General features: G+C 43.3%; 1 protein-coding gene across 5 annotated transcripts in view; it reads right to left on the bottom strand.

Annotated features, from left to right (window-relative positions):
* The window catches only part of Anks1b (ankyrin repeat and sterile alpha motif domain containing 1B), a 1,165,946-nt gene extending 1,148,683 nt beyond the window's left edge, over nt 1-17,263 (bottom strand). For 3 of the 5 annotated variants that reach the window (XM_087557137.1, XM_087557138.1, XM_087557132.1), the window contains exon 1: nt 16,340-17,255. In XM_087557137.1, the coding sequence (XP_087413263.1) occupies nt 16,340-16,473 (134 nt within the window). In that variant the 5' untranslated portion in view covers nt 16,474-17,255. Of the gene's footprint in view, nt 1-16,339 lie in introns of all 5 variants that reach the window. The other 2 variants (NM_001414940.1, NM_001271371.3) reach the window with 1 other exon arrangement.
* Between the last annotated feature and the right edge of the window lie 382 nt (nt 17,264-17,645).

Below are 17,645 nucleotides of genomic sequence, written 5' to 3'. Positions count from 1 at the left end.
AACTAATTGGACCACCCAGAATTCCCAGGAACTAAATCACCAACCAAAGAGTATATACATGGAGAGATTCATTGCTCCAGATACCTATGTAGCAGAGGATGGCCTTATCTGAATGAAGGGAGGGGAAGCCCTTGGTCATGTGGAGGCATGATGCCCCAGGGTAGGAGGAAGCTCTAGAGCAGTGAGGCAGGAATGGGTGAGTGAGTAAGAGGAGCACCCTCATAGGGGGCAAGGGGAGAGGAGAGAAGAGAGAGTTGTGGAGGGTTAACTTGGAAGCGGGATATCATTTGAAAATGCAAATGAATAAAATGATTAATTAAAAACAGTCTCCCAAACAAACAGCCCAGTGCCAGATGGTTTTAGCACAGTTTAGTCACAAGATTCTACCAGACCTTCAAAGAAGAATTAACACCAATACTCCTCAAATTACTTCATAAAATAGAAACAGAAGGAATTTGCCAAATTCATTTTATGAGGCTACAATCACTCTGATACCCAAACCACAAAAAGACTCAACAAAGAAAGAAATTCAGACAAATTTGACTTATGAACAATGAATGGTGCAAAGATAGCAATAAAATACTTGAAAACTGAATCCAAGAATACACCAAAAACATCATCCACAGTGATCAAGTAGGCTTCATCCCAGAGATGCAGGAATGGTTCAACATATGAAAAAGCAGTTAATAGAATCCACCACATAAACAAACTAAAAGAAAAATCACACACACACACACACACACACACACACACACACACACGATCATCTCATTAGATGCTGAAAAGGCCTTTGACAAAATCCAACACCCTTTCATGATAAAAGTTCTGGAGAGATCAGGGCTACAAGGGACATTCCAAAACATAATAAAGGCAATTTACAGGGAACTATAGACAACATCAACTTAAACAGAGAGAAACTCAGAGCAATTCCACTAAATTCAGGAACAAGACAAGGTTGTCCACTCCCCAAGTATCTATTCAATATAAAATTTGATTTTTCTATCAGGAGCAATAAAACAACTGGAGGAAATCCAGGGGATACAGATTGGGAAGAAAGACATCCAAGTATTGCTATTCACAGATGATATGACAGCAAACATAAGCCAACCCCAAAAACTCTACCAGGGAACTCAGAGGGACCAGAGAGTGGAGGAGTACTGTGGGGGCATTTAGGGAGCAATGTGGAAGCTTAGTACAATAAAAACTCCCTGAAATTGTCAAAAGTGACTCTAGTGAAGATCCTAGTAATGGGGAATCCAGAACCTAAACTGGCCCTCTTCTAGAACCAGACAAGGCTTCCAGCAGTGGATCTGGGACACCAACCCAGAGACAAAAACCTTCAACCTACAATCCTTCCTGCCTCCAAGATGTTCTGAGGTGATGGTGGCCCACAACTTGCAGGAGAGGCCAACCAACGATTGGTACAACTTGAGTGGTCCATAGCTCAAGAGAGAACCCACACCTGACACTGTCTGGATGGCCCAGAGACCCAGGATAGAAGTAAACTTGCCTATCCTACTTGTCACCACAGAGGTGTCATCCAGTAATTGATGGGAGCTGATGCTGAGACCCAGCCAGACACTAGGCAGAGCCAGGGAATATCTGTAGAAGATGGGAGGGGAGGGAAGTTTCAGGAGCCACAGGACTCAAGGACACCACAAAAACACAGACCAGAGAATCAAGTAAGCAGGGCTCGTACGTTGATCACAGACATCAAAGGGACAATCTGAACCCTGTATGGCTCTGAGCAAGGTCCTCTGCATATATGTTATGGTTCTGTGGCGGTGTTCTTGTGAGAGTCTAACAGTGGGCTGTCTCTGACTCATTTGCCTCCTACTGGGTTGCCTCGTCCAGCCTTGACATGAAGATTCGTGTCTAGTCTTCTTGTAACTTTTTATGCCGTGTTTAGTTGACCTCCTGGGAGGCTCCCTCTTTTCTGGGGGTGGGGTGAGGGGCCTGGGAAGAGTGGAGAAAGGGAAAACTGTGGTCAGGATGTAATGTGTGGGAGAAGAATAAAAGGAAAAAAGAAAAAAATATGATTATGGAGACTAAGTAATCACACTGGAAACACATCACAAACTATTGAACGAGAAATCCAGAATCCAAAATTGAATGGTTTGTGAGATAAGTACATAGAACCTGCTAGTGGGGAAAATTCTCAAGTAATAAAGATGGTAAGTAACTTCTAAGTTTTTACTCGAAAGTTTTCAGGCATGCTGCTATAATAAGTGGATAACCGATGCATTACATAAGAAAACCAAGAAGCTAATACATATACATTGCCTTCAAGGTAAGTTAAAACTCCTTATGGAACCCCCAGAAATCCCTCAATTTCTAGGCCTACTTCTTGTCCACGAAAACAGACTGTTTGCAACATTTCTGAACCACATTCTTCATGTCCACACACTGTCACTGGATATACTGCTCCTTCCGCCTAAAGTATCCGTCTCCTAGTCTTGTCAGTCCAGTAAATTTCTATTCGTCCTACAAGATTGGAGCAGCACCTCCCGTCTCAGGTTCTCTGCATGCTCCTCCCGTGCAGAATTGAAAAGGTTTTAATATTTTAAGTCTTTCTTTGTGCCAGTGTTCGGGTGGTACTGTGTGGTAATACACAGTGGGTTACACCTCAGCGAATTCGAACTCTTCATAAACCTCTTCCATCTGCTAGTACTGGGACTCAGAAAAGATACCCCCGTCAAGTTTAGGACCCGCAGAACCCCTTATCAATACCCATTGAAATAATGAGCTGTCTGTTCTATTAAATCCCTGACTGAGTTGGCCAGTCAGAGAGTATGCGTTTGGTTGAATCGAGTTTGGTCTATGTACACCCTAATACATAACAGTCAAAAACCTGTTTGATGTTCTAAAGCAACGGCTTAACGGCCACTTGTTAACTTTTCCCATTTTCCTCTGATAATGTCCTCAATATCTTCCAATGTTCAGAATGACAGACCACCCCCAACAAGAAACAATGCACAAGTCAGCTGACAGTTTGCCAGAGCAAAGATGACAGTATGCCATCCCTACATAGTCCTCACTGCTCCCACGAACACATAGCTCTTTACTCATAGGTCTCCACACCGGCATCTGTATGAAACAGACAATCCTGAAAGTAAATGCAGCCCTCTTCAGTGTTTTTGAAACACTAAATATTACGTTTAATATATCTGTATATGACATAGGTATTTCAAATGTAGATTAGTAAGAGGAGGACAAAGCAAAAACCCTAAGTGGCTAAGAGTAATTTAGTAAGAGAAAGAGGAGGGAGGGACAAAAAGTAAACAAGGAAGAAAGAGGTAGGAGAAAGGGGGAAGGCTAGCAACGCCGAAAAAATGCTAACTGGAATCCCAGGCAAAACTTCAAATGTACAATAATGTTCACGGAGTCACATGGACATTGAAATCAACTTGCAGCACGAAATATTCCCAAATAAAAATAAGTCTACCTAAAACATTTTGATTCAAATCTCAAGCCACATTAGATATTAAAACTGTTACCTGATTCTACTGCACAGTTGTCCCCTGTAACTTCTGGAAGCAGACAACAATATACTAGATGTTTCTCTCTGAATATCCATCCAATCAAAAGTTTAGGAGTGTATGTAGCTCATGGCGAAGGGCATGTCTAGCATGCCCTATATTTGAGCCCCAGTGCTACTAAAAAAAAAAAATTTCTAGGAATTAACTAAATTTTTTAAGAGACTCTTTATCACCAGCCGCATCTCAAATAAATCTCTTTCCTCTTCGGTCTTTCGAGAAGGAGGGATAACAACGTCTTCATCTAACCCCTCTTATGAACCAAGCAAAGCCTATTCCATTCACTCGGCCACAGAGCTGCACAGCGTAGCTATGCTATTTCTGCCTAAGGTTTTGTTGTCTCTTACAATGAGGATAATAAAAGATGTTTTCTTCCTAAAAGCTCTACCAATCAACCTCGATTCCGTATCACTTGACTGTCCACTCCCCGGAGCAGGTTGGAGTGAAGGTAAAGAGGAGGAGAGCACCGGGCGCTGGCTCCTTCACAGGTTAAGGGGGATGGTAACCCCTGAGGTGGACAAGACAGCAAAGCTGCCGGAAGAACACTCCACACACTTCTAACTTTTGGGGGGATGAGGGAGGCGGGGGAGGGGTTCAAGACAGGGTTCCTGGCTGTCCTGGAACTTACTCTATAGATCAGGCTAGCTTTGAACTCACAGAGAACTGTCTGTCTCCCCATGCCGGGATTAAAGGCATGCACCACCACTGCCAGGCTAGACTGCTAATTTAAAGGTGTAATACTTGTTCTTACTCTACTTCCCACAATGCAGCTCTACCGCTCACAGGATCGCTTCCCTGCTTTCCTTCTCTTCTTGTTTATCTCTCTGTTGTAAGCAAACACTAACCAAAAGTGACAAGGGAAGAAATGGTTTACTCCAACATACCATTAACAGTGCCTCATAAAGGGAAGCCAGAACTTGAGCCTGAAACAGAAGCCGCTGGAGACACCCTGGAGGAAGACAGCCTACGGGCTTGCTCTCCATGGCTTTGCTCAGCTTGCTTTCTTATACAACCCGGAACCACCTGCCCAGCACTGTGGGCACCACCCATGATGTGCTTGTGCTGTGCCCTTCCACACACTCATGAATCAAGGAAATGAACCAAAGACGTGCCCACAGGTGGTTCTAATTTATGTTAATCTGACAAAAAGCCAACCAGTTACCTCTGTCTCCCTTTAGGGAAGGGACAATTGGAAGAAAAACTATGGCTGAATTGAGTCTACAATAATTAGCAAAGTATAGAAACCATTTCACCTTCTTGAGAGTAGTTGAGTAAGGAAGCATATAGGAAAAGTGGCATGAGAAAGAGAAATACCAAGCAGGATCTGAGGCGGCCCGTTTAGACCCAAAGCCGTCAACCACGACTTGATCTGTCCATTTTGATTAAATGGTAACCAGTGTGAGCAGACTGACTCTGGTCTTGTAAGCAGAAGTCATTACCCTCTTTAAACATAAAACTACTCTCTCACAGACTCCAAAGCCTATAGCATGAGTAAATCAATGTTCCGTTAGATACATGAAGACACTACCACTTAATAAGAAAGCAGTGCTCATAAGAAACAGGTTCGAGGGCCTGAAGAAATGGCTCAGTGGTCAAGAGCACTGACTGCTCTTCCAGAGGTCCTGAGTTCAATTCCCAGCAACCACATGGTGGCTCACAATCATCTGTAATGGGATCTGCTCTCCTCTTCTGGTGTGTCTGAAGACAAAGACAGTGTACTCACATACATAAAATAAATGTTTCTTTAAAACAAAACAAAACAAAAGAAACAGGTTCAGAGACTAACACTCTTCCAGCACTGTAGTAGAATAAACCAGAAAAACAAAAACAAAAACAAAACCATATCCATTAACCAAACTTCTTTTTCATTCTCTCTCAAAGAATCTATTTCAAAGATTCACTTAACTTTACAAAAAGGAAAAAAAAACATGAAATCGACTTGCTATCCTGCTGAAGTAAAACTGGAAGAAAACTTGGCTCTAGGAAGAGTTCCTAGACAGGAATTACACAAGAGAGTCATTAGGTCTTGGGTGGCGTTGCCTATGGAACTCGCATGGTCTGTTCATCACACCCATCAGGGAGAACACCGTGCAGGTAAGCCTGCTTTTTCAAATGTAAGATATTTCTTCAAACCCACATATGAGAAACCAAAACATCATATTTTAACTAACTAGACAATTCTGCAATGTGCTTAAACTGGAAACCAAGTTCACTAAAATGTAATAAATATTTTCCAGGTCTGCACATTGAAATCACATCTTTTCTACCCCTTCATTTACATTATTCCATATGCAAAATAAGCTATTTCCAGTGGACCACTGAACTAACCAGATTGTTTACTGTCACCTAAGAAGTTAAACTGCTAAAGTCGGTCGACACTCTGCTGAGCACTGGTCAGTCCTTGTTGATGTCAGGGCAGAGTTGTACCCACCCTCCCATGCACTGAGGTGCACATCCCCTAGGAACTGTGCAATGCAAAACTAGCCAGAACCGGTGGGTGAAGGTAAATGGCAGGACATTCATCTAGCATGTAGGATACCCTGGTTTTCCTGGCATCATAAGAAAACAGAACAGAAAGACAAGATGACAAGCAGGCACTGAGTTAGCTTACTGCCACCATAGCATCCCATCATTTTAAAGAGGAAGCTGAAAGCCCTACTTCATAGAGAAGGAGGTCAATGCCAAAACTCCCGCTCCTCGTTCCTTACACCCATCATGCAGCTGGCACTGTTCACTTGGGCAGACATTGCTCCCTGAGCACAATAGTGCAATCACTGCCTCAAACATCACTAAAATAGACAACCCCTTGGAACTTGACTATTTTTATGGACATAACATCTTCAGGAGGTTTAACTGCTCTATGTGTGGTACACCCCACTTAATAAATGCAGCATCTTTGAAAGCAAGTTTCTCCTATCAGATCCCCATTAATCTAGCTCCCCAAATAGTTGTGAAAATCACAGGGCTGGTTTTTTTTCTGTTTCTAGTCACCTCTTAGTTCCTTCTACCTATCACTAAAACCTTTAAATTTGAGAAACTGTAAGGTAACTGGTTGATATGTCCTTGGTGACCAGAAAACTGTTTCTTCCCACTTCTTATTAATTTACTTTTTCCCACGGGGGAATCTTAAGAAGTGAATCCTTTATGTTCAACAACAATTTATGAAATGTACTACACATAGCACTCAACTCTTTAAAGAATTGAAAAAAAAGACTAAGAAGAACATCTGGAGTGTACTTAAGGATTATGCTGGTTTAGTAAAGTGGTGGTTGTAGGTTCCTCTTCAAGACCCATGGCTTCGCTCACTCTGGGTTGCTAGTTGACTTTCCAGTACAGGGATGAGTTCCTTCTTATGAAGTGGATCTTAAGTCAAGTTAGAGAGCTGTTGGCTACTGCTATGACATGCATGCCACTAGTGCACCCTTGGGGTCAATGCTGTGGTTCATAGGTGTCAGAGCTCAGTAGAAGGGTTGGTTACTCCTCTCCTTTGGAAGGTTGCATGGCATCTTCTGGTACTATGAAAGATAGTCTGCAGGAAAGAAGCATTCGTTTGGGTCAGTTCCAGATCAGGGGCCTCTGGATCCTGAACCTCAAGTGCATAGTGTCTCCAGCAGTGAAGACTCGCTTTCCACCTCTGAGGGGAACCAAGGGCAACAGCAATAGCCTATATGTTTGGAAGTCCCTTGGACAACACTGACCTTGGACAACTCAAAAGATGGCTTCCCTGGTGTTGGGGGTTTTGTAAGGTGATCTCTACTCTTGGAAGGAGCATTGTTAGCCCAAAGGAGAAAAATTAAACTATGTATGTATATTTATATACAGGCCTACATGTATTATACAGACTCACCAACATGTCTGCCAAAACATGAGCTCAACAACAATAGTGAGTGTCCAAGTGCAAAGGAGATGGTCTTAACCCTACACACACACACACACACACACACACACACACACACACACACACAACTATAGTCTTGGAAAGAGCTTTGAACACATGGGTACTGGAGAAAATTTCCTGAACAGAACACCAATGGCTTATGTTCTAAGATCAAGAATCAATAAATGGGACTTCATAAAATTGCAAAGAAAACTGTCAACAGGACAAAGCAGCAACCAACAGATTGGGAAAAGATCTTTACCAATCCTAAGTCTGATAGAGGGCTAATATCCAATATACAAAGAACTCAAGACTGAGGAGTACCTAAAGAAATGTTCAACATCCTTAGTCATCAGGGAAATGCAAATCAAAACGACCCTGAGATTCCACCTCACACCAGTCAGAATGGCTAAGATAAAATACTCAGGGGCTGGAGAGATGGCTCAGTGGTTAAGAGCATTGACTTCTCTTCCAGAGGTCCTGAGTTCAAATCCCAGCAGCCACAACCATTTGTAATGAGATCTGATACCCTCTTCTGGTGTGTGTGTACTCATATATGATAAATAAATAAATCTTTAAAAAAAAAACTCAGGTGACAACAGATACTAGCAAGGATGTGGAGAAAGAGGAACACTTCTCCATTGTTGGTGGGATTACAAGCTGGTACAAACACTCTGGAAATCAGTTTGGAGGTTCCTCAGACAATTAGATATAGTACTACCTGAGGATCCAGCTATGCCACTCCTGGGCATATACCCAAAAGGTACTCCAACATACAAAAAAGACACATGCTCCACTATGTTCATAGCAGCCTTATTTATAATAGCCAGAAGCTGAATATCCCTCAACAGAGGAATGATATAGAAAATGTGGTACATTTAAACAATGGAGTACTACTGAGCTATCAAAAACAAGACTTCATGAAACTTATAGGCAAATGGATGAAACTAGAAAATATCCTGAGTGAGGTAACCCAATCACAAAAAAGCACACATGGCATGCACTCACTGATAAGTGGATATTAGGCCAAAAGCTTGAATTACCCAAGATACACTCCACAGACAACATGAAGCTCAAGAAGAAGGATGACCAAAGTATGGATGCTCCCATCCTTCTTAAAAGGGAGAACAAAAATATTCATAGGAGGAGATATAGAGACAAGCTTTGGAGCAGAGACTGAAGGAATGGACATTCAGAGCCTGCCCCACCTGGGAACCAGCCCATACACATACAGCCACCAAACTCAGACAATATTGCTGATGCCAAGAAGTGCATGTTGACAGGAGCCTGATATAGCTGTCTCCTAAGAGGCTCAGCCAGAGCCTGACAAATACAGAGGTGAATGCTTGCAGCCAACCATTGAACTGAAAATGGGGTCCCCAATGGAGGAGTTAGAGAAAGAATTGAAGGAGATGAAGGGGTTTGCAACCCCATAAGAACAATACCAACCAATCAGAGCTCCCAGGGACTAACACCATCTAAAGAGTACACATGGACAGACCCATGGCTCCAGCTGCATATGTAGCAGAGGACGGCCTTTTTGGACATCAGTGGGATGAGAAGCCCTTGGCCCTGCCAAGGCTTGATGCCCAGTGTAGGGGAATGTCAGGGCAGGAAGATGGGAAGGGGTGGTAGGGATTGGATAGGGGATTTATGCATGGGAAACTGGGAAAGAGGGTAACATTTGAAATGTAAATTAAAAATCGAACAAAAAAAAACTATAGTCAACTAAGGAATGCTGAAAGTGGAAGAAATTGACTTCTCTAGGGAAGAGCAGACTACTGCACAGGTCATATTTAGGAATGTATATGTGCATGCATACATCAACAAAAAAGGCCATGAAGTTGGAAAACATCAAGGAGGGTTTGAGACAGGAGTGAGACAGGGAGGAAATTAAGAATCGGTGTACTCAAGACGGATGATCAAAATGTGAATGCTTCACTCATTCTTTAAAAGGGGAACAAGAATCACAGAAAGACATACATGGTATGCACTCATTGATAAGTGGCTATTAGCCCAAATGCTTGAACTACCCTAGATCCCTAGAACAAACGAAACTCAAGACGGATGATCAAAATGTGAATGCTTCACTCCTTCTTTAAATGAGGAAAAAGAATACCCTTGGCAGGGAAGGGAGAGGCAAAGATTAAAACAGAGACTGAAGGAACACCCATTCAGAGCCTGCCCCACATGTGGCCCATACATATACAGCCACCCAATTAGACAAGATGGATGAAGCAAAGAAGTGCAGGCTGACAGGAACCGGATGTAGATCGCTCCTGAGAGACACAGCCAGAATACAGCAAATACAGAGGCGAATGCCAGCAGCAAACCACTGAACTGAGAATAGGACCCCCGTTGAAGGAATCAGAGAAAGAACTGGAAGAGCTTGAAGGGGCTCGAGACCCCATATGTATAACAATACCAAGCAACCAGAGCTTCCAGGGACTAAGCCACTACCTAAAGACTATACATGGACTGACCCTGGACTCTGACCTCATAGGTAGCAATGAATATCCTAGTAAGAGCACCAGTGGAAGGGGAAGCCCTGGGTCCTGCTAAGACTGAACCCCCAGTGAACTAGACTGTTGGGGGGAGGACGGCAATGGGGGGAGGATGGGGAGGGGAACACCCATAAGGAAGGGGAGGGGGGAGGGGGATGTTTGCCCGGATACCGGGAAAGGGAATAACACTCGAAATGTAAATAAGAAATACTTAAGTTAATAAAAAAAAAGAAAGAAAACAGAAAAGAGATTCAATAAGAACCTTCTTGTAGCTGCTTGTTTTCTAATTCTAATTATGTTGCCCAAGAAAAAAAAAAAAAGAATCGGTGTACTTATATTCTCAAAAAAAAAAAAAAAAGAAAAGAAAGGTAAGGAAAAGAAAACCTAAATAAATCTAAAGTATTAGCAACTCTTTTTTGCTTTATTAAAATATAAATAATTCTTAATATCAGTGGAAAATTAAAATACATTACATTACAAATGCAAATCACTTTTGCTTAGAATAAAAGAGTGTACCAAAATTATATTTTAAAGGTTTTGCAGCTGTTTTGTGAAGCATGTAAGTTTCAGAAGACAAAATTTTATGTATATAAGTTGAATAGAAAAGGGAAAGGGGGCCCAACCTGAGAACTCTGGTGAGCTCAAATTTCTCTAAAAATGAAAGGGAGATGACTAGAGAAAAGTAAAGAGTTACTTTTCCAGAGAAAAGGTGAAGTTTGAAGAATACAGAGTGTAAACATTCACTAACATCATCTTAGGATCTGCCAGTGTAAACCCATAGATCAATGTCATCACAGTCCTCTGTTGTTCATAACAATGTCACATATTTGATTCTTCCTAGTCCTATTTTCTTCTATCTTCCCTGTTGAGGATCATTATCCAGCTAAAGGAGACACACAGATAAAGGGATATAATAAAGCTGCAAACAGAGAGATTGTAATAGAAGCCGGGCTGCTTTTAAAAGGAGCAAGTGTGCGCTACTGATATGGCTATGTGGGTAAAGCCACTTGCCACTAAGCCTCGAGATCTGAATTCAATCCTCCACACCAGGGGCTCTCAACCTTCCTAAAGCTGCAACCCTTTAATACACTTCTGCCTGTTGTGGTGACTCCTGACCAGCATATGTGTGTGTGTGTGTGTGTGTGTGTGTGTGTGTGTGTGTGTGTGTGTGTGTGTGTATTTGTTGCTACTTTCATAACTGTAACTTTGCTACTATTAGGAATCACAATGTAAATATTTAATACGCAGGATATCTGCTGTGCGGCCCCTTTGAAAGGGTCACTTGACACCACAAAAGGGGTTGGGACCCATAGGCTGAGAGCCATTTAGACTTTCAGGGTAGAAGGAAAGATAGAACTCCCTCAACTTGTCCTCTGATCTCCATATGCACACCCCCATATAGATATATGTGCAGTAAATAAATATAACTTAAACTTCTTAAAAGAAGTGTGTGTTAGATATCCAGACCCGGAAGATTTAGATTCAAGTAGAAGGACTATTCACCAGATCGAGAGTCACAAAAGGCTCACTCACAGAGAGAAGCAAGTTGCACTGACTTCGTTCGAATTTACAGTCGTACGACTAAAGGGATAGCTCAAGGAAATGCCACAAACAGACTGTGGCATGAATTTAGAAAGACAATAAGTAGAACACTTCACAGTGTTCTTCCTGGTGTACTGAACATGAACAGCTCAGTGGCGGGTTTACCTCATAGTTCCGATGCAAGAAGAAATGCCAGGCACAAACTACCACAGAGACTGCATAGGTGGAAAAGCGGTTCTTGGGGACTCTCTTAGGGTGTGTTGGTTTCTGGTTATGGTTATAAAGTTCCCATTCTGCGGGAATGGGAAGAACACACTGATAAGCAGACTCGGGAGTCCAAAAAGATACACACAGGTTACAAACAGAGGGTAAAACAAGATGAAATGTAGTAAGAGTAACTTGAATTTAAGCAACACTTTCACAAGTACCAGATGTGGGAATTACGGCTTCACAGGTTGTTAGAAGAGAAACTACTTGGAAGATTTCATTGATAATAGGAACCAACGTCAACTTTGTGACTCAGAAAAGCTTGGCCTATAGCAAAGTCTTAGAGCAATCATGCAGTGGTCATCGTTTAATTGTATCCTATTTTAATAGATGCAACACAGTCTCTTTGCATAATCCATGAAAGCACAATCAAAAAAATAAATAAAAATAGCCCGCAGCCCCATCGCTCAAAGATAAATACTACCTCCATTTTTGTGGTCCATAGCTAGACATATAGATGTACATTGTGAGTCTTTGCTGTTACTTTTCTTATGAAACTATAATCAAGCTATGATAAAGCTCTTCTATAATCAATCTATAATCAATTGGTTTTTTTATACACCAGTATATCAACCCCATGCCATTCATTCTACACTGACACTTAGTACAGATTATTTATTTCTTATGACTTTTGCTATATTTCAGTGAGGCATTTTGAAATCTGAGAATATTCAACAGTCTGAAAAGGATGGTTTTAAAAAGACATGAAAATTTGAATTTTAACCCATAAACCTTATAGTCACAAACAGTTAAAGTCAAGAGAAGTTCTACCATGAAAAGGAGTGGGTTTATGAGGAAACACTACAGTTAAATGCGTGTCCCTGCAGAACTGTCTTGGCAGATGAATTCGGAAACTTTTTGGATTGACCCATATAGCCAAGCCAGTACCAGCTGCTGGGAGTTACAACAAAGTGGATTTCAGGTCAATAAAAAAGGTAATGTTTTGTGATCATAGAGATCAAAAGGTAAAACAGAGTAGCCAGGCGCAGAGCAGCATGCCTGTAATCTGGCACTCAGGAGGCTGAGGCAGGAGGATGCTGAGTTCAAGAGCAGCCTCAGAAAGATAACAAGATCCTACCACGAAAACAGGCACGTGTGTGCACTGGGTCTAATTATTGAGAATATTAACGGTGCTCGGGATAACTAACAACGTTAACAGTGCTTCAGATCATTTGCACAAGAAACCCCTACACCATGTAAGAACTTGGACTAAAGGCCCCTTTCTACCTGAGGATTCCGATTCCAGTGAAAAACTTAGTGTGGCAATTTCTTCCCAGTTTAGTGAATAAGGCCTTAAGAAATCAAGTCTCACAGTGTCTCGTGGGCTTTGCAGCCGTGGAGGAACCCTAACTCTTAACAATGAACACCTATGTGTTCAGTGTTCTTTATTTGTTACTTTTTGTGTCATTCAATCCTCACAAAAGCCCCAGAAATAGACTTCTATTTCCACCTTGCAATGTTTCACAGTGAGTATGGCTTTTTGGAGTCATTTAAAGGCATTCTTACGCCCGCTAAAAACTACAATGTCACTCAAGCCAACCTCCTTGTGACGTAGCCACAGCTGGCGTCGTAAATCACAAGTAAACAGAAAGTATCTTCTGAAAAACTTTTATCCAATTGGGTCTCAAACAAACAGTCCAGGAATATATTTTTTTCTTGGCAAATGATTTTTAAGTGTAATGATTATTTACGGCTTAAAAAGAAAAAAAACAAAAACAAAAAAAGACATGTAGACTGGACTTTCCGAATTGATCACACACCTTAAACTTTGGAAACGAAGTAAATTCTTGTCTGTGACTGAAGATTCAGTAAGGCAAATTTTAATCTCTGGATTTCAAATCCTTGGCATTACTAATTAAGTAATCTTGGACACTTTAGTCTTTCATCTGTGAAATGAGTATTGGCCTCTGGATGAGACATGCAAGCTTCTACCCCAGAGTCTGCCACCATTAGTATACTACACACGTAAGAAAGCAAGCAGAAGAGACTGACTAACCTATTCCACAACTCACTCCAAGAAAAAAAAAATTAAAATACTTCCGAGTGCCATTATGTTTGCTGGAGAAGAGCACACCTCCATTACCCTGTAAGTTTCTGATGGCAAGCATTAATGAGATAAGGTGATAACCACATAAAATATGTCCTCTTAGAAACATTTTATTCAAAGGATCGCCTAAATACAATTGCAGCTCCTATTCTGCTAAAAGACATATGAGAGTTGTTGGGTCAGTGTGAGGTAAGTAAATGCAAGTCTGGAAGGTTCTGCCATTAGTTGTGGGGTTTGCAACTTGATTCAAACTGTCCCCATGAATACATCGTTTTCCATGCGTGTTCCTATAGAGCTACCAGGGCCGCCCAACAAAATCAGTAATAAAGAAGATCCATTCCAGATGAACACTGTGGCTCGTGCTTTTCTGGCTTAAATATTTACTAGCATTAAATACTTGGTGCTTTAACCCTAAAACTTGTCAACTGTTTCTGTTTCAAAAATAACACAACTGAGAAGGGAGTATATGAAAAAAAAACATTTGTTTCACTTTGTGTCAATGAAATTAACTAAATCTCTCATTGCTAATGAATTCTTTATTTTCTAAGAATATTAATTTTTAATCTTTAAGGAACTGGTTTTAGCACACAGCCAGAATCATTTTTACACTTATGCATTGATACTTTTGCAAACACACCTGGTTCACTTATCACTTAAAACTGTAGCTGACTTTTTCTATAAAGTATCTAGAGGTAAACATCAGAACTGTAGTCTAAAATATGTATATTACCTACCTGTATTTGAAAATGGGGCACACAGAATAACTATCTTTTCTAAGTCTAAGACCCACTGGGGGGCAGAGTGTCTACACACAGTCATTGTTCTGCAATGAAATACCATTCCAATATGTCACTGTCACCAATTATATATAATAGTCTATGGTTCTTTAAACTCACCATTTTTTCAGTTATGTTCATTTCACTGTAAGACAACCTTTTCCTTTCCCTAGAGACAATAGTGTAATTAATTGCACCATTTGACCACAACCTATGGGAAACTGTGTATACAACACAATATTTTCATGCAAAAGTTTGTATCAAACACTTAGGGACATCAGCACAAGAGGTCAGAGCAGCAGTTCTCAACCCCAGGGCTTGCGATCTCTTTGAGAGTCAAATTACCCTTTCACAGGGGTTGCCTTAGACTCCCAGAAAACATAGATATTTACCTTGCAATTGGTAACAGTAGCAAAATGACAGTTATAAAGTAGCAACAAAAGTAATTTATGGTTGGGGTGTCACAATAGGAGGGACTGTATTAAAGGGTCACAGCATTGGGAAGGTTCAGTGGATAACGATGTTTGCTTGCTCTCAAACCTGAGAACCTGAGTATCACTTCTTGAATCCACATGATAGAGGGAAGAAAAAAAAAAAAAACAGACTCTCACAAGTTGTCCTCTGTTTTCTGAATGGGCTAGATGGCATACACAGCACACACACACACACACACACACACACACACACACACACACACACGCACGCACACACACCAAACATATGTACTTTTTATTTTTTTTATGAAAAGTAGTACAAAATACTTTTAAGCAAAAAAATCACTTCAGCTTTTAAATTTTTTTTTACAGGTATCGTTAAGTTGCCTAAGAGATGTTTTAACATAGAGCTATGCATGATGACAGACGCTTCCAAAACTACACAGGACAAACTAAGCAATACAACTTGAGAACTGAAGAGATTTCCTTGAATTTCATTTAATGAGTGCTCTTCGGGCTTCCTGCCTCCTAGGCGATTTCATTCGTACAATTCAACTTTTAATAATTTCCCAAACACACAAATCAACCCGGCTCTCCCTAGCTTATGTATGGTGAATAAAGACCTTGACTTTTTTTTTTAATGTCACCTTAGAAAGAGCCTTTGAGCAATATTTGTCTCCCCTGCAACATGTTGACATTAAAAGGCCTCTGCTGTATTCCACACACACTTTCCCAAGCCGGATGTGGCTTCCAGCAGCCTGAGTTTCACTCAGCCGTGTCCGGGGAAACTAAAAGTCCTGCCTAAAGCTGCCTCACCTGCCTCATCAAGTTTTACACAGTCCTGATTGACATCTCCTCGGAAGGTCCACAGGCTTTGTTTTTGTGGGATCATAACCCACCGCTGATGCCTTCTGCAGGAAAAGGTAGCAGCAATCCAGGGAGCCTGTGGCTGTCACAGGGTAACTGCAAGCATCCAACAGCTTCTCATTTAAAGAGCCAACTAGTAGGGGTGGGCTTTCACAGCTGCAAACACCAACAGTAATGGGCATGCCGATTTTCTTCTAGCAACATCAGGACCTGTACAAGTTCTGCACCACAGCTTGGAGAAAAGTAGCTGATTGACGCATTGATGGAAAAAGCTATTTTAAAATTACTCCAAGAGTCTAAACCATCAGTCTGACTGGGAGGCTCTTGCCTCCACTTCACACACAAGGTCTGTTTTCCTGCCTAATTTAAGAATGAATCGCTGACATCTCCAAGGTGCCATACCCTAAGGAGAGAACGTACCCATCACAATGCTAACGAGGGGTGTACAGAACACCACCCCTCGCGCCCGCAGTGGGTGCCAATTCTTACCTTAGCAGATTAGACAGGGGCAGAGGTCCGGATCCACCACCCAGGATCCCTCCTTTCCTGCCAGATAGGAGTTTCTCGACCAGAGCCACATTGCCAGTACGAGCAGCCTCTAGCAGCTCCTGGTCCTTCCCCATAGTCTCTCACCGAGTCCGCTACAGAGTCCTTTCCCTGCTCCGGTCCTCCTCCAGGTCCACTCCCCAAAAGCCAGGGCCCTCCCCGCCCCACCCTAAAAGGACGCTGAGATTCCCCGCAGCCCCGCACAGGGAGCAGCACGCCGTCCTCCTTCTCCCGGAGCAGCTTTACAATGGGGAGCAGCCCGTGTTTGGGTAGAGGGGCTGGCCGAGCGGCGACGCGCCCCCACAGCCACTCCCCTGCATTCCCGAGGCCTCCTTCCCGCGGGTGGGGTGCGAGCGGGTGGGGACTGGGCCCGGGTGCTGCCGAGGAACGGAAGGAGGATGCAGAGCTCGGAGGAGGACGCTGAGCACAGAGAATGCCAAGCACTGGGCAGGATGCTCCGGCGCTGACAGGAGGATGCTGAGCACAGGGAAGGATGCTCCGGCACTGAGGAGCAACACGGAGCTCTGAGGCTGATGAGGAGCGAGTCAAGCGCGTCCTCCCGGGAGCTAGAGGGTAGCGAACCACAACGGCAGAGGCGGCCCGTGCTTACGAGCGCCCAGCCTGGACCCTACTGGGTTCTGCGCCCGGCAGGCTCGGCTCTTTCAGGGCGGCGATGGCCGCGGCCCGTGGCTGCAAGAAGCGCGGCAGCCGCGGCTGGGGTGGCTGCGGCCCGCGCCGAGGCTGGGCTGTGCGGGCTGTGCGGGCGAGCCGCGGCGGGTGCGTGCGGAGGGCGGCGGCGGCGGCAGCTCGGAGGCTCGGCGCGCGGGGGGCGTGTGCGCGCGGCAGGTGCGGCCCGGGGCCGGCCGTGGGGCGGGCGGGGATGGGGGGTGCAGCTCTGTGCCCAGTGGGCGGGGCCCTCCTTGCTCCCTCCTCCGTGCTCCCTCCGCTCTCCTCCCTCCTTCCCCGCTCTTTGCTCCCTCTCCCTCCTCTCTCTTCTCCCCCAACCCCCCACCCCGCTTCTGCTCACTTCTCCCGTCTCCTCGGAAGAGGTTTAACTGTGTGAGTACTGGAGATCACCGGGCTAGCTGCTGAGGCGCCTTCTCTGCCTGGAGCCCAGAGTCAGTCAGTAGCGTTACTTGGGGGAAATCTTCCACTAGGATGGAGATACCTGATGCTGGGAAGGGGCGCTTTTGCTGCTGTTTCTGTCCCAGTGCAGGGGACTTGAAGGATATTTCATCCTCTTGCTTGG

This window comes from Rattus norvegicus, chromosome 7, assembly GCF_021556685.1.
Source record: "Rattus norvegicus strain SHRSP/BbbUtx chromosome 7, alternate assembly SHRSP_T2T, whole genome shotgun sequence".
Taxonomy (NCBI): Eukaryota; Metazoa; Chordata; class Mammalia; order Rodentia; family Muridae; genus Rattus; species Rattus norvegicus.
Note: the sequence above shows the minus strand (reverse complement) of the source record. Positions and strands in the feature narration are given on the sequence as shown.